The sequence below is a fragment of the Podarcis liolepis genome (assembly GCF_965112155.1).
Source record: "Podarcis liolepis genome assembly, chromosome: 9".
Taxonomy (NCBI): domain Eukaryota; kingdom Metazoa; phylum Chordata; class Lepidosauria; order Squamata; family Lacertidae; genus Podarcis; species Podarcis liolepis.
In genome coordinates, this window is record NC_139564.1 from 55,560,790 (window position 1) to 55,587,532 (window position 26,743).

At 42.0% G+C, this 26,743-nt stretch overlaps 1 protein-coding gene and 1 long non-coding RNA gene across 3 annotated transcripts in view; both read right to left on the reverse strand.

The window, feature by feature from the left end:
• The window catches only part of SGCZ (sarcoglycan zeta), a 542,307-nt gene that overhangs the window by 47,254 nt on the left and 468,310 nt on the right, over window positions 1-26,743 (reverse strand). For both annotated transcript variants that reach the window (XM_083460104.1, XM_083460103.1), the window contains 2 exons: window positions 25,961-26,048; window positions 234-356 (listed from right to left, as the gene is read on the reverse strand). In XM_083460104.1, coding sequence (XP_083316230.1) covers window positions 234-356; window positions 25,961-26,048 — 211 coding nt within the window. The remainder of the gene's footprint in view (window positions 1-233; window positions 357-25,960; window positions 26,049-26,743) is intronic.
• On the reverse strand, window positions 5,915-6,195 carry LOC310686462. Its single transcript, XR_014515943.1, has 2 exons — window positions 6,123-6,195; window positions 5,915-6,083 (listed from the first exon to the last, which is right to left on the reverse strand). It is a non-coding gene; the product is annotated as an uncharacterized lncRNA (long non-coding RNA).

Here is a 26,743-nt window from a genome sequence, read left to right on the forward strand (position 1 = left end):
ATTTGGTTGCAGGTTCTATTTCCGCACCCTTAATGCAGAACAACGTGTGGTATATCTGTTGGTCGAGTGCATGAAGATGCATTAGAAAAATGTGCATAAATGATGGAGAGCAAGTCTTCCTCCTCATTTAAAATAAACTGTGGTATACTTATGCAAACCTTATGGGCGTATCACCATCAATACCATTAGCACTTTTAAATAAATAAAAAAAGGGTACCACTGTTCTTCCCTACCTGTGACTTTCAGTCTGTCTGCTCCAATGACGATCTCTTCTTCATCAGCAGAGAAGAGCACCCTTCCATCTTCACTGGAGCTCACTTCAAATCTCTTACACTGGGCTTCTACAGCGTCAGCACCTAAGGAGAGAAAACAAAGCTTTGAGGCAGAGGCCACCACTTACACGATGAGCTCAAGCATTTCACTCCCACCACTGCAACTTTCACCATTTCCAAAAGGTAGCTGGGGATGGCCACCTAGTTTTCTTGGCAGGGGGGTTCCAGAACTGTCAAAATGGGCTGGGATGTAAGGTGGGTATTTTGATCCCCAATTAATTTCTCAATGAATGGCACAATTCTTTTAATCGCACCCTGTGGATATTTTTGAAAGCATGTATACAAATTAAATGCCTAACTGAAGTATCTCTAAAGCCCGTTAAAGGGGAAATCTGCAAAAAAAAATATTTTCCCCTCACACACAGTTCTCCTGATTACTTTGGAACTAGGCAAAACTAGGTAGTTGACTATTGTTTAAGTGCCCTTTATACTTGTTGACTTAGTTGCCCTAATCACAAACAATTTTTGTTGTGTGTGACATCAACACACATAGGTGGGATTCCCTTAAAAAAATATTTTACATGGGACAAGTTTCAGACATGGCCTTTACATTAGAAGGATTTTTAAGGATTGGGAAGGCCTACTTGTATGCATATGAATTGCATTTGCAGTAGCTCTTGAGTTCAGTTTAGAGCGCCACATGAAGCTAAAGACTCATTGAGACTACTCAGCCTGACTCTCATGTCAATGAAAAAGAATGCATGTTTTGATATATGCTTATGTATCACAGGCATTTTAATAAGAGAGCAAGGAATGGCTGCAGCCCCCGCCCCATCAAATTTGCTTGAGAATCCACATTTGCCACAATTCATTGTGTGGAATTTCTTTAGTGTGGACATCCCTGTGTGAAGATGGCTTACACCCCTTGAGTCTTGCTGCTGAAGGGGTCAGGATCATAATAATTTATTATTTATACCCTGCCCATCTGGCTGGGTTTCCCCAGCCACTCTGGGCGGCTTCCAACAAAAGAGTTAAAATACATTAAAACATTAGTCATTAAAAACTGCCCTAAGCACTGGACCTCAGTGTCCTGGCTGAATGATGGGGGTGGAGATGCTCCTTCAGGTATACTGGGCAGAGGCCATTTAGGGCTTTAAAGGTCAGCACCAACACTTTGAATTGTGCTCGGAAACAGACTGGGAGCCCATGTAGGTCTTTCAGAACCGGTGTTATATGGTCTCGGCAGCCACTCCCAGTCACCAGTCTAGCTGCCACATTCTGGATTAGTTGTAGTTTCTGGGTCACCTTCAAAGGTAGCCCCAAGTAGAGTGCATTGCAGCAGTTCAAGCAGGAGATAACCAGAGCAAGCGTTCATCATAACTTATCTGCACCCAGGATAGCTTTCATGCATTACTTATACAAATATCAGCTTACGTCCAATTGGCCAGAACCTCCCATCGGTCCACCTGCCAACAAAGGCATATGTGGCAAGCCTCCAAGTCTTTCCTCTCTAGGTCAGTAACCAAGCACACCAAGCCCACAGATAAGTGTAGCATCAGAGCAAGCCAATTAGCAATTATCAAAGCAAGTGAATAAACATATATGAGCTCATTCTTTCAGCAACTACCAATTAATCCTGGGGTTATCTTGATGATCAAGATAACCCTTTTACAGGCCTCCCGGAACATTGCCACCTTTTGGTTTTATACAGTTTAGTAGTGTGATTGCTGTAGACTTTAATTGTTAGTAACATACAAATACTGTACAATTTAAATAATACAGTTCTTGTTAAGTTTTGTGTTAACAGACAAATCTTTATTATGGTGTGAATGTTTTACAGAAAGCTTATGAATTTCCTGTGGTACAAAATAAAAAGCTTTCTTTTAATGGTGCTTTTGAGAATTAACCCCAAATATGAACAATTTGAAAAAGACCTAGGTTATATCCAGAATTCTCAGATAGATGAATGGGCATGATATTTACTTAGGACCTGGATGTCTTTATCGTGTTTTTAATATTCTGTTGGGAGCTGCCCAGAGTGGCTGGGGAGACTCAGCCAGATGGGTGGGGTATAAATAAATTATGATGATGATGATGATGATGATGATGATGATGATGATGATGACTTTTAGATGACCAAAGCAAAATAGCTAGTTTGTTTATTCACAGTAGGTTGTAGTCAGATTAATCATGCTTAGAGTAGACCCACTGAAAGCAGACACTTCGCTTTGTGACTATTTTGCATGTTCAGACCTTTAAACCTTCCCCTTAAATAAATTCAGACAAGACTCAAAATTTTGGTTTGGTTTTTGGTAGAATTTAGGCCACAACTTTATTGATTACAGCAAGTGAGTGGTTGCATGGGCTCTAGTTTGACTAGCTCCCTGCACCGTTGCAGGTAGCGCTGACCCATGGCACCAGCATAGGTCAGCCTAGGGTGAACACCCGGATAGGCGGAAAGCCGGGAACAGGCTATGTCCACCACCCAGATGTCCCCCTGGACTCAAGGCATGGGCGCAACCCCCTCACAGGGTTGACCAAACCATTGAGTCCCTGGATTCCTTTAATGGAATACCCTTCCCATCAGATGTCAAAGAGATAAACAACTATCTGACTTTTAGAAGACATCTGAAGGCAGCTCTGTTTAGGGAAGTTTTTAATGTTTGATGTTTTATTGCTTTTTTATTATTATATTCTGTTGGGAGCCGCCCAGAGTGGCTGGGGAAACCCAGCCAGATGGGTGGGGTATAAGACAATAACATATTTCATTTTGGATCAATGAGAACATAGTCAAGTCAATGAAAAATGTTTGATATACAGTACTCTGCATGCTACTGGAACCCACCCACAAATATGCTTTGGTGTTTGCACCATGTTGAACAATTCATATTACAAATTTCAAAGTGCTTTAACATTCTCAGGGTCCTAATAACCTCTGATGTAGATAACTGAAAGTTCTAGGGAAAGATCTCAGTAAATTACAGATACTAATCTTGTTTGGTGCATCCATCGACTATTTCAAGCAGCTAATTTAATAAAGACTAAAAAAGCAAGAAATGGGAGCAAGCGCAGGGGTTTGAAGGCTGAATCATTTTTTGCTGAGACAAAATGCTAACTGAAAATATTTTCTGAACAGCTTGGTGCTTTAAAATGTTCTTAAACATAATGAGAAAATGGGGTGTACGTGTGCCTGCAACAAAGGAGAGGCAGTGATCAATATTAGAAGGTCTGGAGGGTGGAAAAGGGAAGGCCAGTAAATAAAGAAACCTGTTGACATGACAGAGGAGAAAAAGATTATTGTGAACAGTCTCAAGCAACATGCAATGTCTGGTTTAAGTCTGAATTCCTTGGAACATTTAGCAAACTAGCAGAAGAAACAGAAGAAATGAGCAGTTAGGTACTAAAATGCAAGAAATAAACCAGAATTAAAAGAAACAGCAAGAGTTAAACTTAGGAGGTGCATAAGGAAAAATAAGAGAGACAGGCTCACAGCACAAAAGGTGCAATTTCTTTTCACAGCTTTATACAGTGGTACCTCGGGTTAAGTACTTAATTCGTTCCGGCAGCCTGTTCTTAACCTGAAGCACCACTTTAGCTAATGGGGCCTCCTGCTGCTGCCACCCCACCGGAGCACAATTTCTGTTCTCATCTTGAAGCAAAGTTCTTAACCTGAAGCACTATTTCTGGGTTAGCGGAGTCTGTAACCTGAAGCGTATGTAACCCGAGGTACCAATGTATACCAATACTGAGCTCTGGAGTGGATGCAGAGTGTGTCACCCTCAATCTCATTTTGAGCCATGCCAAGAACTCCTACAAAATACCTGGAGCATAAAAGGCCCATCCCCACTTGTCCCAGCACCAGTCTTTGCTTCTGCCAACACTCTTTCTTCCCCCTTTCCCTCAGATCATAACCAGGGGAATGAGTGGGGAGGAGAAGGAATTTTGACAAGCGAATGCTTAAGGAGAAAAATCTACCACTGCCACGGATCCTGGGAACAAGAGCCCATTTTGAGCACAGAGTCACCGGAAACTCCATTTCCCCAGCTCCCTGAAAGCTGTAGAAATTCCTGGCCAAGCAAGCACCAGGGCTAGACCATCCAGGTCTTAAAAATGAGCAATGCTGTAAGCCAGGGATCTGCAAACTTTTTCAGCAGGGGGCCGGTCCATTGTCCCTCAGACCTTGTGGGGGCCCGGACTATATTTTGAAGGGAAAAAATGAACGAATTCCTATGTTCCATAAATAACCCAGAGATGCATTTTAAATAAAAGCACACATTCTACACATGTAAAAACACCAGGCAGGCCCCACAAATAACCCAGAGATGCCTTTAAAATAAAAGGGCACATTCTACTCATGTAAAAACACGCTGATTCCCGGACTGTCTGAGGGCCAGATTTAGAAGACAATTGGGCCGGATCCGGCCCCCAGGCCTTAGTTTGCCTACCCATGCTGTAAACTCCCTGCATCACCCCTATTGCTGCTACCGTATCTTCACAAACTTAATTGTTGGGAAGGCAGGACTAGAAGGGAAGATTGGTGGTTACATGATTATTATGAACTTAAGTATGGCGGGGGCAGATACCCCCCCCCCCAGAGTTCTCTGAGAAAACCTGGAAAAACCGAGCTAATTGTGTGATGAGCCGGGGGGAGCACACCCATCACTTTTTCTAAGGAACAGCAGAGAATCACAGAATCATAACGAGAATACTCTAGTACATAATCTGCATAACCTGAATATGCAGCTGTCCCATTTGGGGATTGAACCTGCAACACTGGCATCATCAGCACCATGCTCTAACCAACTGAGCTATTCTGTGCTGTCCCCTTTGGAATGTAAAGACCAGCAGGTTGGTTCAAGACATCTTGCCCACCAGGATCCCTTGAATTGGGGGCAATTAAGCAACACTGCCAATTCTTCAAATAAAAGTCTCGTAGGCTGATCGCCAGTATAAGTTTCCTTTCATGTCCACAAACTGGAGCAAGCTTAGGACATTTCCCTAAACTCTAGTTTTGTAATATTAAGCCTAAACCTTTTCATTATATCTTATGCTTAGAAGCTAGTTCCAGCAGAACATTCATTTTCTCTATCAAGCCAAAGACTGACAGTTCTCCACCTCTCAACATAACCACTAATCCTCACAGTAATTGTTTCGCAAGTGTTTTACAATGCTACTGAGCTTTCTTTTGAATTGGTTCCTTAGCTCTTTCCCCATTTAGATTTGCTGACTGCAAACCATGGCTGAAAGCAAAGTAATGGATAAGGGCATTTAGAATAATTTATTTTATAGTCCAATATAATATGCTGCTCTCTATGTTAAGTCCACAACCTTCTCGATTCTGAAGTGGAAATCCATGACTGATGATAGGCTATTATCTGCATATTGAATCAGTTTATGTTCTATGGATTCCACTCTGTTGTTGTTGATGATGATGATGTTGTTGTTCAGTGCTAGTATTATCTCTTATTGATATCTCCAAGGAGCTAATGAGAAGATGAAAAGCAACACATTCTCACTTACACGAATACTGTGAATCTCTTAGTGCTACCTGCTTGAACTTCAATAGAAAATATATACAGTGGTGCCCCGCAAGACGAATGCCTCGCAAGACGAAAAACTCGCTAGACGAAAGGGTTTTGCGGTTTTTGAGCTGCTTCGCAAGACGAATTTCCCTATGGGCTTGCTTCTCAAGACAAAAACGTCTTGCAAGTTTGTTTCTTTTTTCTTAACACCGTTAATACAGTTGCGACTTGACTTCGAGGAGCAACTCATAGCACGCGGTGTGGTAGCCTTTTTTGAGGTTTTTGAAGACTTTGGTGATTTTTGAAGCTTTTCCAAAACTTTTCCGACACCGTGCTTCGCAAGATGAAAAATTCGCTAGACGAAAAAACTCACGGAACGAATTAATTTCGTCTTGCGAGGCACCACTGTATATGGTATTGTGGATATTCATTTGATGCCAGATCTCTCACTTCACAATTACCATAGTTATCACCTCTTAACACCAACAGCAAACAGATACTATGCAGTTATATCTGAGAATTCTGTTTACTCATGGGATTCTAAAGTAGTAGGGGAAGGAGAGAGAGCTCTGCCCTTCACAATTCCTATGCCCAATCCACTCAAGTACTGGAAGTCCCCACCACAGAAGTTTGAGAGCCTGCTTCTAGAACAGAGTCTCCCGAACTTGAGTTTCCAGCTGTTTTTGGACTACAACTTCCAACCTCCCTAGTTAGCAAGACCAGGGGTCAGGGATGATGGAAAACAGCTGGCAATAGCTTGCATAGTAAAGGTGATGTGAAGCTACATGGTGCACTCCCACTTGCCTCATACAATTTGAAATCCTGTATGAACATAAAATGGGGCCTGTAAAGTGCCAGGGGGCTTGAACCAGGGGTTCTGGTAGTAGGATCCTGGCTCATCCCCTCACTGAGTCACACTGCCAGAACAGAGAAGCTGTTGGTCTGCTTTCTGTGGCACTGCAGCGCCATCACTGATGATGGCCGTATAAGGTATTGCAGGAAATAACCTCACAGGGATTAGGAGAGTCAACATGGTTCCGCCTAGTTTTACAAAGGTCTTCTTATCTGGATTGCCAGTTTGAACGACTTGTTACTTATCCCACAGCCAACCACTTGGCTGTACAGGACGCATAGATCTTTCCAAACCAGTTCTCAAACATGGATATAGCTTTTTAAAGCAATGTTGCACACAGAAAAGGTGAAATTTGCGGATCAGTGCAGTCAGAGCATGGCAAGTTCAAACAACAAATATTATTAATTTCCCACTATAATATCAACCATAGTGACATAACAGATATGAAACATGGATGGAAATCCCTCTCCAATGTCTCAAGCAGCAATATTTCCCAGGCTTGCAGTCTGCTTTCTTTCAGTTAGAGGTGCTAAACTAAGACCTTATATATTCAAAACCTGGGCTCTACTACTAGATGTGTTTAAGGCACTGTGGACATCCTTTCAAGAGTGGTAAAAAACAGATTATAGGAGCAATTCAGGCTCAGACAGTAGCAATAATAGGAACACAATACTGACTTAGTCTCATGGTTATTATTATTTTTAGTGGAAGTGAGGCTGAAAAGGGGCCTTTACCTAAAGAGAGTTGAAAAGCTTATCTGAAAGAATCAGTGAACAGCCATAGATCAGTGAGAGAGCACATGCTTTGAATGCAAAAGATCCCAGGTTCATTCCACACATCTTCAGGCCAGGCTGGAAAATATCCCTACACTTCCAGTCAGTGTAGATGAAACTAATTTAGTTGGACCAGTGGTCTGATGTACAGGAAAAGCCCCATGGGTTGGGTGATAACTGTGAGATACCTGTCTTACAATCCATATCACTGGTGGGTACCAGCAAAGTGGTGGACCAAGGAAAGTCTTTTATGGTAAAGTTAACATATAGACCAGTTCTAAGAGTGTACACTGTGTACGTCATCAGCTGCAACTGCCTGTGGCTCACCAGCACATATGCAAGGAATGTGTTGAGAGTGTTGAAATAATTTCATGCAGCTATATGAGCCAGCAAAACCGGTTAACCTGTAATGGATGAAGCCAGCAAGCCACATGTTGTCTTTTTAAGGAAGTTTGTCTGGAAATATTTGAAAACAGCTGACTTTGAGGGGATGGAATACCACTGATTACAAATGTCATATGGGAAAACATCCATTTATTCAGAAAGCACTGTAAATATTTAGGAAGATAAGAAACTATACATCTTGTTATTGACACTGTAGATTACATTATGGTTGTGTATAAGTTTGTTGGAAGCTCTGCTTGCTGTCATACAAACATCTGCAAAATGCCTCTTCTTTGATGCTGCCATCTTTCAAGAGAATTGGTCTGATTGGTGTGAGAGACTGAAAGATGGGGCACCAACTGTTAAGTGTTGTTTAATGTACACTGAGATGGAAAATAACCCTGCATTGTTCTGTATGTATGCTGTGAAGCATGGCATGGAAATTTCCAATGGAGCTGAAGAGAGAGACTAACAAATTAATGATTAAGTAGGACTGTATCTTGGTGGCTCAGCCACAAAAAGATATACTATTACAAGTCTCTGCATATGCTAATCTGTAGCCATCCTTTTTTGGATGTTGGGTTCTTTGTTCTCAAGCTGCTGAACAGAATGAACATACTAATCTCTCTCCAGGAAAACGCCTTCAAGCTAATGGAGGCTGGCATGGAGGAGAGACAGCTTTGATTTTTAGCTTAGGGTATGCATAATACCTATATTGGGATCAGTATTAGAAATTATGTATCTAACTGAGTAAAACCTTATTTGTTTTAAGTTGATTGGAGTTTAAATTCTGTAAGTGAAGCTTCTGAATCATCATTTTGAACTGCAGAATTTTTATTTCAAAGAAGAATCAGTTTTTTATTCATCCAAATTGCTTCCATATGCACAATATTAATAACCTTGATACAAGAAGTGCTGCAACCCTCATAGAACTAGCACGTCATCAGAACCATTTAATTCTGGCACTATTTTAACTATGAGACCCATCGCATGGGGCACCCACATGTGTAAGTTTGGGGTTTTTGCTGACCTCCACCCAGCTACCGGTGTCACACTTAAATTGACCCTGACATTAAGGCACGGAAAACTGGTGATTCATGGGATGAATCACAAGAGATCTTGCCTATCCAGACTGACATATTTGACTATAAAAAGAAAGGAGCGCTAATAATTGAAGCCATCTAAAGAGACAGTGAGTGGCTTAGAAAGACGAAGAGCTGCCCTACAGATTTAGAAGCAACATGTACTAGGTTGAGTGGAAACATTCTCTACTCGGGACATCAGAAAATAGTTCTTTAAGTGCTATCAACTCACATGGTTAAAAAAAATATGGGAGTTTACTATGAGCCCGCAGTACGGAGCCAGTGTGGTGTAGTGGATAAGAGTGGTAGTCTCGTAATCTGGTGAACCGGGTTCACGTCCCCGCTCCTCCACATGCAGCTGCTGGGTGACCTTGGGCTAGTCACACTTCTTTGAAGTCTCTCAGCCTCACTCACCTCACAGGGTGTTTGTTGTGGGGGAGGAAGGGAAAGGAGAATGTTAGCTGCTTTGAGACTCCTTTGGGTAGTGATAAAGCAGGATATCAAATCCAAACTCCTCCTCCTCCTCCTCCTCCTCCCTCTTCTTCTTCTTCCTCTCCTTCTTCTTCTTCTTCTTCGGCCTCTTTGAATGTATCTCCAGACTGGAGTCTGAAGCAAGCAATGCCAGGAAAGATTTTATCCTGTGTACCATCATTCCATTCTACAATGGAAGGAATGGCATGAACACCATCCTTTTAAGAGTGGGTCATGTGATATTCCCTGGTCGGGCTTGCTCATTGGTATGGGCAAGAAAGTAATTCTGCTTCTGCATCCAGTGGTGTTATGAGGGCAAGACTTTGGGGCTGGAAGTCAGGGATGAACCAGCAGAATGAACCAGATAGCCAAATGGGAAGGGGTTGGCATTGCACATTTTGAAGTGAATAAATACATACCACCATCTAAAGAACCATTATTAAGTCCAGAATCGAGAATTACCTAACTGGGCCACCATTTGTATTCTCTGTGAGAAACTAACTTTGCCTTCAACAATTCCAACTTGAGAGAACCTGATTCTTGGGGGACAGAAGGGGGACTTGCAGCCAAGAGGAGCGTCGGAATCTGGATTTGCTGGTTTTCAGTAAATGTAAAGAATGTGCTGCCTCTTTGGATTTATATTACTGGGTAGATGCAAGCATTACCCATCCACCACTGGGATACTTACTACAATTCTATATTTATTTGCAGCTCCAGCATAGAAAGCTGTTCAAGCGGATGAGCATTCCTCACCAAAGGAGGTAACTGTAAGTAAATTACTGAGATTTGATAATGCCAAAACAAATGAGATTTGCATATGCCAAAGCAAATTACACACTAATTAAATAATCTTTTGGATTGCTTTTTGTTTGTTTGCTTAATTGTGTATGAAATAAGGAATAATTCCAATGATATTAGGGGAAAAAAGTCTTTTGAAATGTATTGATTCTCAGGGACGGGAGGAATCACAGAGATAGCATGTGTTTTAATAATGAGGTAATCCTTGGCAGAACCTAAGCTCAATCTTTAAAATTATAATGTCAAATATATCTTCAAAGATGCAGGATTTGGGGTTAATATTGATGAAGCTTCAAGTATGATTGGCTACCAGTGGGCTTTGCCATTTTTTGAAATATGAAAGCATGAGACACACTACGTTAACTGAATATAAATGTGTGGAATTTTAAGTAATTTAACTGGCATGTTAGAAACATCTACGTAAACTACTGCTAAGAGCCTTCAGTTTAAGATGTTGATTGGGGGCACCCTAGAATATTGAATCAAAATTATGTTAAGCCCCTATGATTGAATATAAACGTATAGGCACTAAAGGATTCAGATGTATTTGGAATTAGCTTTTGATCACAAGGGGAAACAATGACTGCTTCTTAGAATAGCTACACTTTATTCTCAGCTGAAGTTCTAAGATTTATGTCACACTATTTAGTTATTTCAGAACGACAAATTCAGCCTTTTCAGGATGCAGGTGGCGCTGTGGGTTAAACCACAGAGCCTAGGACTTGCCGATCAGAAGGTTGGCGGTTCGAATCCCTGCGACGGGGTGAGCTCCTGTTGCTCAGTCCCTGCTCCTGCCAACCTAGCAGTTTGAAAGCATGTCAAAGTGCAAGTAGATAAATAGGTATTGCTCTGGCGGGAAGGTAAACAGCGTTTCCGTATGCTGCTCTAGTTCACCAGAAGCGGCTTAGTCATGCTGGCCACATGACCTGGAAGCTGTTCACCAACTCTCTAGGCCAATAAAGCGAGATGAGCACCACAACCCCAGAGTCGGTCACGACTGGACCTAATGGTCAGGGGCCCCTTTACCTTTTTATTCAGCTATTTATAATTCATGGCCTTGTGGGTACCAGGCCCCAAACTAGCCCCATCCAAAAATTTCCCATCAAAGCTATGACTGTGTATGTAAAAAAAACCCCAAAATCCTATCTGCTACAAGAATGCAAAATATGTATAAAACTGTTCAAACCTTAAGGCCAATATATTGATTCATCAATGGGCACATCACTTACCGGTGAAAAGAAGAACCTCAAAAGATATCTAGTCCACCCGCTGCCAATGCATCTACTGCAGTGTCCTTGATAAGACTGCTTAAAAACCTTAACAAAGGACATTCTACCATTTTTCTAGGCAATGTGTACCACTGGCAAACAGCTCACATTGGCAGGAACATCTTCCTAGTGTTTAGTCTGAATCCCTTTTGTTTTCATTTGAACCTACTGAGTTCAGGTTCTACCCTCTAAAACAACACCTATTAAGAAGGCTCTCTTTCATAGCACTTTCCATAGTCTTCCCCCCAGGCTACACATACCAAACTCCTTCAACCTTCCTCACAGAACAATCTATAGGCCCATGAACATCTTTTGCCCTCCGACATGGTCTGTGGTACTCAGAACAGGTCAGATTACTGTAGGTGACGTCTGTCGAACGCAGAAAGAACGGTACCATTACTTCTCGCAATCTGGATACTATACATCTGTTGACAATACACATAATTGCCTTAGCCTTTTTTGTTGCTGCAACACTCCACTGACTCAAGTTTAGTCAGTAGCACTAAGTGGTGGCAAATGCTCACTAGAACAGAGTTCGCAAGGTACCCCAAAATATGAAAACTGAAAACTAGTGGGATAAATAGGTATATAATGCCTCTGCCCTATCAGTTTCAGCTCAGGATGGGGGTGGGGAGACTATTATCTGTACTGAACCGTCACTTTTAAGAATGAATAAACAGGAAACAGAGGAAAAATGTATCTCGGATTCATATCACCATCTGCAAACCATTAAAATGACCTTATGATTGATGCAACCCAATCTGTCCTTGAATGTCTGGTTCTCCTTTCTAGCATTTATTATGTAGATACATACTAAAATGAATTTGGAACGTGGCACTTATAATAACAGGGGCATGACTACGGAATGGGCCATTCAAACAAGATTTCTGAAGGACTCAACTGTACTTTGGCCCCATCTGCTCTCTCTCTTTATATATACACATATAAAGCAGTATCAATGTCATGTGCCCCTCCCCCCAAATCCTGGGAACTGTAGTTTGTTAAGGATGCTGAGAGATGTTGGGAGACCCTTATTCCCCTCAGAGAAATAGGATTCCCAGAATTACCTGGGAAGATGGATTGATTGCTATACCACATTGGAAATTGTGGTAGCCATGACTATTTAAAGTGGCATGATATTACTTTAAATGTACACTGCAGACACCTTATTAAATTCCAAATACACAGCATATGTGCTGCATTTCCTGTATACGTTCTTGATCTTGATCTGATTCTCATTCAGTGCAATTAGATTTTTCTCATAGGCTTCAATAGATGTTAGTCTCATTCCGCTGCTGGCTCAGCAACAGCACCACAGAAGCAAAGCTTGCTTCAGTGAAATTGCTTCAGATTAATAGATTAAGAACACACTCCGTAAAATAATCGAGTTATGCTAGGTTCGTAACTGATGTTTTATTCACCATTTTTGGGGAGATAAAAAGTTTATTTGCATGCCTTTAGAAAGGAAAGAAAGTGATGAGGAAAGAAGAATTATAAGATCAGCAACAAAGGTCCATACACTTAGGTTTATATAAGTTTGGAGAGGTGGGTGGTGATAGATAGCTAGATGATAGATAAATACATAGATATAGACACGTAGGTATAAACTTCTATAATTGTAGGAGAGGGGGGGGCGGTTATTAGCTAGGCCCAGAACGTCAGATCTGAATAAATTAACATATGCCTTAGTTACCGTACTTTTCCGTGTATAAGACTAGGTTTCCCCCCCTTAAAAATCATGCTAAAAAGTGGGGGTTGTCTTATACATGGTTAGTGCATAGGGTGGACGTTTGATTGGTTTCTGCCGTGGCTGTTAGCGGCTATAGTGTGTGTTATTTGGTTGCTGCGTCAACGGGTGGTGTTGATTGGCTGATACTGTGGCAATTGTGTGGGCAATTGGCAGCTTCTGCCAGCAAGGGGACAGACGGGAGATGGATTTTGCAATGTGTGTGGGTGAGCAATTTTTGGCATTCCCCCCTAAAAAAAAAAGCTCAACAACCCTCGGTAATCCTCCCCTCCCCTTGGTAATCCCCCCCCCAAAAAGCTCAAGAACTCTGGGCAATCCCCACCCTAAAAAAACTCAACACCTTTTTGCCATCTCCCCCCCTTTTCTGAAATTTCAGGCCCCCAAAATAGGGGCGTCTTATAGATGGAAAACGGAAAAATACGGTATGCTGAAATAGAAGCAATGCAATACCCTCTACATGTGGCTTCTTTTGAGGCACATTTGGAAGCTTGCAGATGGTCGATAATGCAATAAGAAGGATGCCAACTGGTACACACTCATGGAACCATGTTACAGCTATCCTGGCAATGGTTGCCATTTGGGCACAATTCGAAGTGTTGCTGGTTTGGTCCAGAGATCCCCTACTCCCAAACCACCCTGCCAGCTTCCTAACATAAGAAGGACACCCCTTCATGGTTTCTAGGAATGTTGGAGACATTTACTACAACCAAACTGCCCCCAAGTTTGCTAGAAAGTGCGTTTCTGTGGATTTTCATGATATCAAATTATTGTTGTTGTTTAGTCGTTTAATCGTTTCCGACTCTTCGTGACCCCATGGACCAGAGCACGCCAGGCACTCCTGTCTTCCACTGCCTCCTGCAGTTTGCTCAGACTCATGTTTGTAGCTTCGAGAACACTGTCCAACCATCTTGTCCTCTGTCGTCCCCTTCTCCTTGTGCCTTCCATCTTTCCCAACATCAGGGTCTTTTCCAGGGAGTCTTCTCTTCTCATGAGGTGGCCAAAATATTGGAGCTTCAACTTCACGATCTGTCCTTCCAGTGAGAACTCAGGGCTAATTTCCTTAAGAATGGAAGTGTTTGATCTTCTTGCAGTCCATGGGACTCTCAAGAGTCTCCTCCAGCACCATAATTCAAAAGCATCAATTCTTCGGCGATCAGCCTTCTTTATGGTCCAGCTCTCACTTCCATACATCACTTCTGGGAAAACCATGGCCTTAACTATACGGACCTTTGTTGGCAAGGTGATGTCTCTGCTTTTTAAGATGCTGTCTAGGTTTGCCATCGCCTTTCTCCCAAGGAGCAGGCGTCTTTTAATTTCGTGACTGCTGTCGCCATCTGCAGTGATCATGGAGCCCAAGAAAGTAAAATCTCTCACTGCCTCCATTTCTTCCCCTTCTATTTGCCAGGAGGTGATGGGCCCAGTGGCCATGATCTTCGGGGTTTTTTATGTTGCGCTTCAGACCATATTTTGCGCTCTCCTCTTTCACCCTCATTAAAAGGTTCTTTAATTCCTCTTCACTTTTTGCCATCAAGGTTGTGTCATCTGCATATCTGAGGTTGTTGATATTTCTTCCGGCTATCTTAATTCCGGCTTGGGATTCATCCAGCCCAGCCTTTCGCATGATGAATTCTGCATATAAGTTAAATAAGTAGGGAGACAATATACAGCCTTGCCGTACTCCTTTCCCAATTTTGAACCAATCAGTTGTTCCATATCCAGTTCTAACTGTAGCTTCTTGTCCCACATAGAGATTTCTCAGGAGACAGATGAGGTGATCAGGCACTCCCATTTCTTTAAGAACTTGCCATAGTTTGCTGTGGTCGACACAGTCAAAGGCTTGTGCATAGTCAATGAAGCAGAAGTAGATGTCTTTCTGGAGCTCTCTAGTTTTCTCCATAATCTAGCGCATGTTTGCAATTTGGTCTCTGGTTCCTCTGCCCCTTCAAAATCCAGCTTGCACTTCTTATTATTACTTTAGAATTTTGTGAATATGATAACCTCTTTATTTAATACGATTAGTCAGCTCCCATCACCATCAATCATATGCACCCCTTCACTTCCCCCTGCTCTCTGCCTATCCCTCCCTTTTTCCTCACTCTTTCCACCCACTCTCTGATTATCTCCCATGGACTACCTTGATCTTGAGCAATTTGGAATGAAAATTAGATTGGCTGCAAAACTTAGAAAGAACAGAGCAAGTGCTGCTGATCTCTGTGTAATGATTTGCCTCTGTGGGCCAGATCAATGTGCCCTTGGATGCAGCTACTTCCTTAAAGGTACGAGCACAAAATAATCTTTAATTTAAAATGTTCATGGTATTATACAAAGCCAGAGTCTCACCCATACCCAAATACTTGATTGGAAACACAGGAAATCTTTTCAGGATTCATTACAGCAGTCATTCTTCAACAGAGCCCAGTCACATTGTCTTACTGTTGTTCATCTTGTTTTCCTCTAGGTGCATTGCTTACTGATTGACTGCTCTATTAGTTACTCTCAAAATTTGCCAGGTGTTAAATTAAACTTACTTGAATGTAATCCCCGGATCCTTGTTTTTCGCCCCTTTCTTTCTTATTAAAAATAGGCATGGAGTTTGACCTGCTGCAGCCCTCAGAGACCTTACCTGTCATCCCTGAGTTCTCAAAAATAATTGCTAATAGTGGTGCCAATCCCTTCCCTGCTAGCTGCTCTAACGCTGTAAGGTGAATTTCACTACAAGGCTCAAGGTTTTGAAATATGCTTGCATTAAGCATTCCTTAACCTTTTCTGTTCTGATTCCATCACTTGACTGCTCCAGTCTTGCAATCAACATCAAGCTTCAGAAAGCTTTCAATGGATGTGTGTGTGTGTGTGTGTACACACATGGTGTTTTTTGGTTGTTGTTTTTTTGAAACAAAACCTGATAAACTTAAAATTCAGCAACCAAAGAACCAGCTAGAAGAAGCTAGTAAAATGCAGCGAGCAGTCAGTATCATTCATTTCACAGCTGGTTGTGTCTCAAAGCCCCATGACCCTGCAGTTCCCTAGGTGATGAAGAAACAGGTAAGATAGCAGCATACAGTTTTGGGGTTCAAATAGGCCACAACTTTATTGGTTTCAGATGTGAGTGGTTTGGCATAGACATTGGGTGAAGCCAATTGTTCCACTCCAGCCCGACTCCTGGGAGTGCATCTAAGGGTAAACCACATATGGGGGCAAGGACTATGACCTACATCAAATAGGGGTACCACCCTGATGGGTCCCTGTTGGAGGAGTGCTATGGTCCTAGCCCCCGCCTGGGCATTGGACAGAAGCCACTCCTCATGGATCTCTTTAATGGGACACCCTTAACTGGGGAGGCTACAACCTCTGCTCCAGCCAAGACTAAGGCTTATTCAATGCCTAGCCACACAAAGTTGTGATGATTGCTATGAGATTGGCAAAAACCAAATGGCCAGTGCCAATTTTTGGGGAGGAGTCACTGTTGGTGCTTCCTCGTGGCTTGGATGCATGACACACAGGAGCTGTGTGTTCAGTATTGTGGGTCTGGGACGTGGGTGGCGCTGTGGTCTAAACCACTGAGCCTCTTGGGTTTGCTGATCAGAAGGTCGGCGGTTTGAATCCCTGCGACGGGGTGAGCTCCCGTTGCTCTGTCCCAGCTTCTGCCAACCTAGCAGTTTGAAAGCACGCCAGTGCAAGTAGATAAATAGGTATGGCTGCGGTGGGAAGGTAAACGGCGTTTCCGTGCATTCTGGTTTCCGCCACCATGTCCTGTTGCAGCAGAGGCGGTTTAGTCATGCTGGCCACATGACCCAGAAAGCTGTCAGTGGACAAACGCTGACTCCCTTGGCCTGAAAGCGAGATGAGCGCCGCAAACCCATAGTCACCTTTGACTGGACATAACCGTCATGGGGTCCTTTGCCTTTTTAAATTTATTGCGGGTCCAACTTCCTTTCAGCTGAGGCCTGATAGATCCCTTCCCCATTGAACTTTTGGTGCCTGGTGAAGACTATTTTCTTCCAGCAGGCTTTTCACTGAATGCTGATTTTAGAGTATTAACCAATTCTTATCTCTTTGGTCTTGTATTTGTTCTACACTGTTTATAGATGGTTTTAGTTGAGCAGCATATCCATTGTTTAAATAAAACAAATTGATACATGTCCACTCAGAAGTAAGCCCTGTTGAGTTCAGTGGTACTTAAAGGTAAAGGTAAAGGTACCCCTGCCCGTACGGGCCAGTCTTGACAGACTCTAGGGTTGTGTGCTCATCTCACTCTATAGGCCGGCAGCCAGCGCTGTCCGCAGACACTTCCGGGTCACGTGGCCAGCATGACAAAGCTGCATCTGGCGAGCCAGCGCAACACACGGAAACGCCGTTTACCTTCCCGCTGGTAAGCGGTCCCTATTTATCTACTTGCACCCGGGGGTGCTTTCGAACTGCTAGGTTGGCAGGCGCTGGGACCGAACGACGGGAGCGCACCCCGCTGCGGGGATTCGAACTGCCGACCATGCGATCGGCAAGTCCTAGGCACCACCTCAGTGGTACTTATTCTGAGACAAACAGACATCGGGCTGTTGCATATATAGTATCTGACCGCTCTTATGTAGCCCCCCATGCATTAAACTTAGAATCATAGAATTACAGAGCTGGAAAGGAACACAAAGGTCATCTAGGCCAACCCCCTGCAATGCAGGGATCTTTTGAATGATGTGGGGTCATGCTCTACCAACTGAGCTACCCCATTATATTTTTCCCTGTTGTGTGTTGCTGTAACCTGCCCTGTAACTTCTGGGTGAATTGTAGGACATAAATCTTAAAGACAATTTGTCGATAAATCATTCCCTCCCTCCACCCACCGCTGCCCAATTCTATTTCTGTGGTAAAGTTTTGTTTTAAAGGTAGGTAAAATGGAATCCACATTATTGCATGTAAAGGATCAACTGTACACAAACTATCTTGATTTATATATAAGGTATCAACAGGAAGATCAGCAGGTGGCAGACTGGCTGTATAACTGCCATTTCACATGATCTTGAAACAAAGACAACACTAAGAGTGAGGTTGTGCTTTTATATCAGGGGTCAGCAAACTTTTTCAGCAGGGGGCCGGTCCACTGTCCCTCAGACCTTGGGGGGGGGGCAGACTACATTTTGAAAAAAGAAGAAGAACGAATTCCTATGCCCCACAAATAACCCAGAGATGCATTTTAAATAAAAGGACACACTCTACTCATGTAAAAACACACTGATTCCCAGACCTTCCGCGGGCTGGACTAAGAAGGTGATTGGGCCTGATCCGGCCCCTGGGCCTTAGTTTGCCTACCCATGCTTTACCGTATATAAAGACAGAGGGAAGAACTGAATCTCTCAGAGCTACTTTCTTAAAGAAACATAGTGATGCAGCACAACTGTTCTGAGTTATAGAAACAGAAACCAACATATATCAACATCACCAGCTGCTTTATAATAGTAGCTGCTTAAAATAAAACACAATTCACATTGTTTTTCACTGCAAAGTGGAGACTGAGTTTTGCACCAAGCTCATCCATAGTTACTGGTGGATGAACTGAGCTATACAGCTGAGTTTGCATTTAGATACAAGGAGACTGCAGTAAAAAGAAAAAGAAGTAGAAGATTTTAGACTAAAGTAGGGAAAACAAAACATGGTGTGAGATCAATGTCTCCAGAATAAGAAACTTGTGGCCTTGGATAATTTCTTTTGAGGAAGTGGATTCTATTTTTTAAAAATAAATAAATGGTGTGGAGCATATTTGTTTCTCTGTGTTCACCACACAGAGAAACAAATATGGAAGCACTGTCCTTTTGTGGAAGGAAAGCTAGATAGTGAAGGGTAGCCAATATGGTGTGCTCCCAATGGTGTTGGACTCCAACACAACTCCCATGACCTCCAGCGAGCACGGACATTGCTCAAAGATGATGACAGTTTTAGTACAGCTACTTCCGGATGGTCACAAATTCCTCCCATCACCTAACTAGAAAGATGCACAGACAGATTGAATAAATACAATCCTTTTACAGTGATACATATCCATTTGCTACCATCATAACATCCCACAGACCTGTTTGCCAATGACAGTTTAAAGGTTAAGTCAGAGGCATGTGGGAATGACAACATGTTCTCCAGATATAATGTTAAGTTATAACGTGGCACTAAATGTACTTGCCCTCTTTAACGGCTTTCTCCACTTTGCACGCAGGATATATAGTTTTGCCAAAATTAATGAGATGTCTGAATGTCAGAAGGGGTGGAGAGAGAGCAAAAATAAAAATTTAATATCCTGTCGGAGACTTGTTATAGAGCCAGATGCTGGAAATAATTTAACTGTACTTAACGCCCGGCAGCAGCTTTCTGAATGTCATGACAGTCACATAGCATCTGTCCTAGTAGCTAAGCATTAGCAGTTAATATATATGAAACAAGCCATTTAAATGGAAGGTCTTTGGAAGAGGTGTATTAAATCACCCCAAACAGATTCAGTGCTAGCTGAATAATATTTGTTTTCTCATTTGGAGGAGGTCTCAGAAGTTAGAAAAATAAGTACTTATCCTCATTAAACCTTTTTCTGGCAGTGGCTTGCTATCTGTGCTTAAGAGGACTCCAATAGTAGAGCGGATGCCGATTTTTTAACCGTCCAATATTGTTCTCAAGCTCAACCAGGATTGACCCCCCTCCCCATGCTTTCGAGGTGGTTTTCCTAAATCCTAATTGATCTGCAACTCCTCTCTCCTAATGCACGAAGTGCGGGTTCCCCTATAAAAGTATCAGCTATGTTAAACAATATATATGAGTTAGTGAAGCAAGGAGCAGCAGTACTGTAAAACAACGCTAATGCGGCTTGGACAACGTTGTGAAATTTCAATGTAATTGGCGCAGAATACATGCCAGAGTGATCACAATATATAGGAAAGCTTTAGGTTTCTTTTACCACTCCCTTCTTTCTGATAGATCTCACCTGTAGATATATGTCTTCTGGAGTATCCAGAAATAGGATGTTCTGAACATCACTTTAAGCACCTCTTACTGAATGTCATAGTCTACTGTGAGATAGGTCTTTTAATTTCGGTGGGCCAACTGAATAATGTAAAAGGAAAAGCATGCACAGCATTAGGATTCTCCCCCCCCCCCACTTCATTCTGAGCACAATGCTGCCGCCACCAAATGATCAATGCCTTGCTGGCATTGTTATGCTAAGCCAGTCCTCTGTGCCCATTCCGCTCAGTCACTGGAACTAATCTCTACATTATTGTGACTTTTATAACAGACCTATAAACTAAAGCCAGGCTTTCATTACACAAAATGAAGGCTTCTTAACATACTTCTCAATGCGTTTATTGCTAACATCCACGCAAACATCACATAGCCTTTTCCACATTATGCACCTGGGTGTTCCTCCCTCCACACACACACACCACGGATTCAACATAGCCCAGCCCAAGGAACAAGCGCAGAGAGAAGCTACACCTGCAATTTTCACGGTGATAACATCAGGACAACTCGTACTAGACAGTAATAGCAGGCAGAGCTTTGCTGTTATTAAGAAGAAGAAAAATACCCAAAGCCATCGATTCACATTGCGCCATTTACATAACAGGCAGCCTGCTCCTCAAAACACCACCCTACCCTGAAATGAATGAATGAAGAACAGGGTATGAGAATAGTAATCAAATATTTAGTCCCATACATTTTAAGTTCTTTTTCTGCCCCCGCCCATGTTTTTATCTATTGAGACTATTTTGATTCCATGTTTTTCCATTGCTCATGGTGGTCTACTTTTAAGAATTAAAATATAATTCTAAGATTTAAAAATCTTTAACTTAAGAGAAGAGTTAAGTCACACATGCACCAAAAAGCAGGAAAGTTTTAAGTGAAGGCACTAGCTTTAATTTCTGTTCTGTGCCGTGTAAGCAGTAGCCTTCAGGAGTCTCACACAATGCGCCCACTTACAACTTAGCTTCCATGTATCTACACTTTCCCCCCTTGGTCTTTCAGCCCCAATCTTCTCCAGGTTCTGTTGCTTCTGTTGATACTACATCCATCTACCACATCCACGTTTGACAAAACATCGGTTTTAAATTCTAAAAGCTTACTTCCAATCACCAACCTCTTGGGTACCTTATCTTAAGCTGCAGAACACAGAACTGTGAACCACAACTTGGTCTGGTGTGGCTACCCATAATGATGGCTGTGTTCTACTATCAGATCTCTCTGATATCAATTGCTGGGTAAGCTCATGGCTAACTTGTGGGGTCCCCATAAGCATCTGGTTGGCCACTGGACTAATTACTAGACCATTGGTCTGATCCAGCAGGGCTCTTATTATGTTTTTATGTCTTACCTTATGATGACAGTCAACCAGCACCAATGCCCATCTGACCCCAGTCTTGTATCAACATTTACGCAGCCTCTCTCTACACACCCTGTCAAACTGCTCTTACCATCAAGTTGCTTTCCTTATGATTGGCTGAAATCTACTGTCCATCATTCATACAATTGCATTTATTTCATACAATGCACTTATAAGAAACAGAATTAACCCCTGATAGATGTAGTAAGGGCTACAACCTTAGATGGCTTTCCAAGAGAATGAGGCAAACTCAAGGAGGATGATAGCACAATCTCACACATGTCCACTTAGAAATTCTACTGAGTTCAATGGGAGTTACTCCCAGGGAGGTGAGTCTAGGGTTGCAGTGTATCAATGGCTTTTTGCATTGATAGCAAAACGGAATCTCCCATGTTCAGAGAAAATATACTTCAGAAAATCAGTTCCTAGAAGCGAACAGTTGAATAACAACAACAACAACAACAACAACAACAACAACAACAACAACAACAACAACAGCTCTGCTTGTGAGCTTCCTAGATGCTACTACTGGAGAAAGAAGGCTGGACCAGAAAGGACTTTTGAAATCAGCTAGCAATTTTTGCAAAAATGTCCTTATGGTTTCTTTCCTTACAATTTTTGTTATCTTTATTTAGCGGCGAAATGTTATACAGAAGAAAAGAATAGTTCATCTATATTCATTGACGATAGCTACAGAGCCACAGATTATATAAAGCGCCAGATATAGAAAGGATCTGCTATGCTATTAGTGGAGTCATTCTCTGAATGTGGATCTTTATGTATCGCAAACAGCATCATCCATGTGGGAGGCATGGGGGAACAAAAATATATTAAGAACACACCTCCTCCCAAAAAACCCATCCAAATGATGACTGAAAATGTTCAGTGGGCACAGTAAGTTGATTGGCAGGAGGTGGGGCAGGACAACAGAAAATAGGGTGGGGAGAGAATGGAATGGGGCATCCATACAGAATACATGACTGGTTGGCTCGCATACTGGACAAGCGTATGTCTCACGGCACTGTTTTGGTGCAGGTCCTCTTGTGACTTAGTACATGAGCTATACAAAGTGCTCTGAACATTCCCAACATGCTGTGGAAATTGCAGGTGTTACTATGTGCAGGCATCTCCTCACTTAGCTGCGCTCAACCCGTGGACAACAACAACAACAACAATTTATTATTTGTACCCTGCCCATCTGGCTGGGTTTCCCCAGCCACTCTGTGCGGCTTCCACAGAGACCAAAAATACACTAAGATGTCACACATTAAAAACTTCCCTGAACAGGGCTGCCTTAAGATGTCTTCTGAATGTCAGATAGTTGTTTATCTCTTTGACATCTGATGGGAGGGTGTTCCACAGGGCGGGCGCCACTACTGAGAAGGCCCTCTGCCTGGTTCCCTGTGGCTTTGCTTCTCGCAATGAGGGAACCGCCAGAAGGCCCTTGGTGCTGGACCTCAGCGTCCGGGTAGAACATATACAACTGTGTATATGTGTGGCGCCAGGGGGGAAATTAAATAAATTTATTTAAACTGAAAAATAGTGTGACAAGCGCAAAACAACAAAACATCCTTTCCAGCCCCCACAAAAGAGTAGAAAAACTGCAAAAATGGTGCAAAACCAGCAAGAAATCCCAGGAGCCTTTGCAACTGCAATCTGATTGCACCAAGTTTTAGAGGGTGTTTACATGCCTCCCCACAGCCAGATTGCACTGATGACTGAGGTAACTTTGAGTGCCTGATACTATTGAAAAGTAAACTGACCCTGCAGAGATTTCACCAGGATTAGAAAGCAAGAGAAGTGAAATTGAACGTAACTATGATACATTTTAATCAGTAGACTCCTCCGACAATCTGCACCAACTGCGATGGCTAATTAAATAGTTCACAGGTGTTTGCAGTAATGACTAACAAGAGAACATGTGTTGCTTTAAAGCATCTGAACTATTTAGAGGATTAAGTGCAAACACTGTATTGTCAAGCCGACTGGACGGTGCTCTCACACCTATTTAGTCACACTTACAGGGTAAAACTCAACAAATTGCCATTCCTTCAATCTGAGTTTCAGATTGCTTCCCTATATTGAATTCAACGGAGTGTCAGAAGAAACCTAACTTTAAATACAGCTAGAGCTAAATGTTTAAATAATGTATTTACCAGAAGCAGCGAGTGCAAAATGGCTAAGAAAGGTGCTGGCTTAATTTGCATCCATTTGTATCTGCCACCATGCCTGGCTGCCTTTGACACAACCGTTTAGGGCAATCATCACAGATGCTGTGTCTTTGCATATTACACTGCCATGCCTCAGGTAGAATAACTATATGAACGAAACAACAATCCCTTCATCAGATGAAGGGGGGAAAGCTCAGCAATTCATTTCTAAAAAAGAGAGAGGTAGCAGGCTCCAGACCTCCTATCCGAGAAGGCCTTTCCCCCTTAATCTTAAATGTATATTATATGTACTCAAAAAGGCTTTTGCGGAAAACTAGATAATGAACAGTGGGAGACACACCCCCTCAATAAAAAAACCCTCATTGGAAAAGAAAAGGATTATCAAGAGAGTAGGATTAAGGTCTTGCTACAGTCCTATAGTATACTGGCATTTTTTCAAGGTAGGGTCTTAAGTCATTTTCTTGAGTGGCCATGGGAAGATCTGAAGGAAAAGAGGTTTATAAACACCCTCCCCTAGACCTCTTATGTCAGGCAGCAGGAGTCAAAAGCTAACAGAGACGATCAGAGAAACTAAGATGTTTACTTGCGTAGCCTTTCAAAAGTGGGCAGTGTCTTCTCTGCTCATTAACTGGCTAAGGTTTTTGGATTTAGGAGATCGCTTATAGAACATGATTATTTGTTGAAATTTTCAAAACTCACCAGTCCAAAACCATCAGTCTAGTGACGGATCTTTTGGTATCAATTAAATTTGCTGCTTTAGAAATGCTACTTGATATAAGTTTCAACCAATTAAATCTGCAGGTGTTTCCATACGAACAAAATAATAATTCTGAAGAACAGGGGGGAAATGGCACTGTCTTTGCTTTTAAGGTGATGAACACAAATGTTGCACTTTGCTTCTAAGTTTATATTTACCACTTGAAGTTTTTTACAAGTACTTGTTTTAAAATAGTTGACATTATTTGAAACACACAGAAATGTATTGCCTCTTAAGAGATTTTAGTTGATTAATCTAACAGATTAATCAACTAAATATTGAAATCCTTTTAATATGTAAAGTGACCACAAAAAAATATTCGAGATGACATTACAATAAAGCCACTGCAATGATAGCAACTGAATTGGGACAACTGGGAATGACAGAATTGTAAAGAAGAACAGTACCTGACATCAGAGGATGATTTATGATAGAAATCATTCTGAACCATAGAAATTGTCCCTGAACATTAATAAAAACCTAACATACTGCATGGCATATGCTCACAAGAGACGTCATTATTTAAATATGCAGTAAAGGTTTTCTATGTGTTTTTCTGCAGAACTGAAAGATTCTTCTTACTAAAAAAAATCTGTATCTCTTTTTTGGGGAGGGGGAAGACCTGTTAAAATTCCATACTAACTAAGCATTATAAAACGTAACTATAAATGAAGAAGAACAAAGAGCACTCCAAACCAACAGAGGATAATGAGGCAGATTGACATCGGCACAAGCACCACCTGATATCTGATCACTTGATCATTTGTCATTCAAAGAGCCAAGCTATTTTCTCAGCCACTAATATATCCCAAAAGTGGCAGAACCACTGTTACAGTGACACTGTGGCTCTCATCTCCAGCACTATATTTAATAAAATTGGAGAGGGAAACAAGTTTTCTGATTTGGAAATCCTGCTATTACACCACCCACATATATTTACATACATTCCAATGCACCCTCTGCAATACAACACATGATGTCTAAAAGTAAATGCTTATATTTCTGAACAACATTCCCACTATATGCGGAAATACAGTACAAAGGTTTCCTATCCTCCCCAGTATCTTACTGAGACTGTGTTCAGAATGTTTTCCCTCTTTCTTGAAGAGGCAGTGAGTTTTGTCTTCATAATCATAAAAGAAAACCCTCTGATATTAGCAAATAATTCCCACACATTTTGTACCATTGCTGTTGGATGAAAATTATAACTCACTTTACTAAAAGGCTAGAAGAATTCTAGAATAATCTGCCTGTGAAAAGGTTGAAGTGCAATAAGATTTTCTAATAGGGTTAATCCTCATTTTATCCAATCAATTATTTGTTGGGATAGATTATCTTTTTTATCGAATTACCATTGCAGAGCTAAATTCTGCTAAAATTGCAGCTAAGGACATTTAGAGTGCACTGAACTTGGATAATCCTTTCCTGCATCCTTCCTGCTATACACTATATTTAAAAGAAATGGTGTCTACAATGTTAACATGATACACAAAAGCTTCATTAGAGAATAAGACTTACCTACAGTCAGCTGTCCCGTTAACTGTCCCATGTGGTTTCTTGCATTCACTGTTACATTCCTGTCAGACTGTAAGACCAGAGGGCTATCCTGGGAAACATGTATAAGATAAGGAAATGAGAGGGAAAAATATAGCAGAGTCAAGCTATAACGACTGACACACAAGTATGCTGGTGAGGTCTAGTCAAAACAGCACAGTCTTGCTGATATCAGCTATAACCATGGAGTACCATTCAAATTCTGTTGGACTACAACCAGGTCTGGCCCAAGACATTTTAGCACCTTAGGCAGGCCACAAAATGGTGCCTCCCCTCCAGGGAAGAATGGGTGAGTGAAGATCTACATCGGGAACAAGGCGGGAATAAAGATCTGCATTGGGATCGGATGTCCTTGTGGATCCTGCCGCCTGAGGCGGTTGCCTCAACTGGCCTCATAGGAGGGCTGGCCCTGACTGCAACACTCATTAGCTGTCGCCAAGATGGCTAATGCTTAGGGATTATGGGAACTGTAGTCCAACAACTTCTGAAGGTCGCCAGGTTGGCTGCCCCTGAGCTAGAATCACATGAAATTGAAGATGCAGAATTTGATTTCTGAGCTATTCCAAGGTTTTTAAAATTGTCAAATGGCTCCCTTTACGTAACTGCATTCAGCATCAGAGACACAGGCTTACAAAGTGACTCATTGTTCGGTGCCAAGCATTTGGTGCCATTGCGTTTATATGCCCACTTGAAAAACTGCAATTTGGGTTTGTATCAGCAACCAAAGCCACTATTTTCTGGTATATT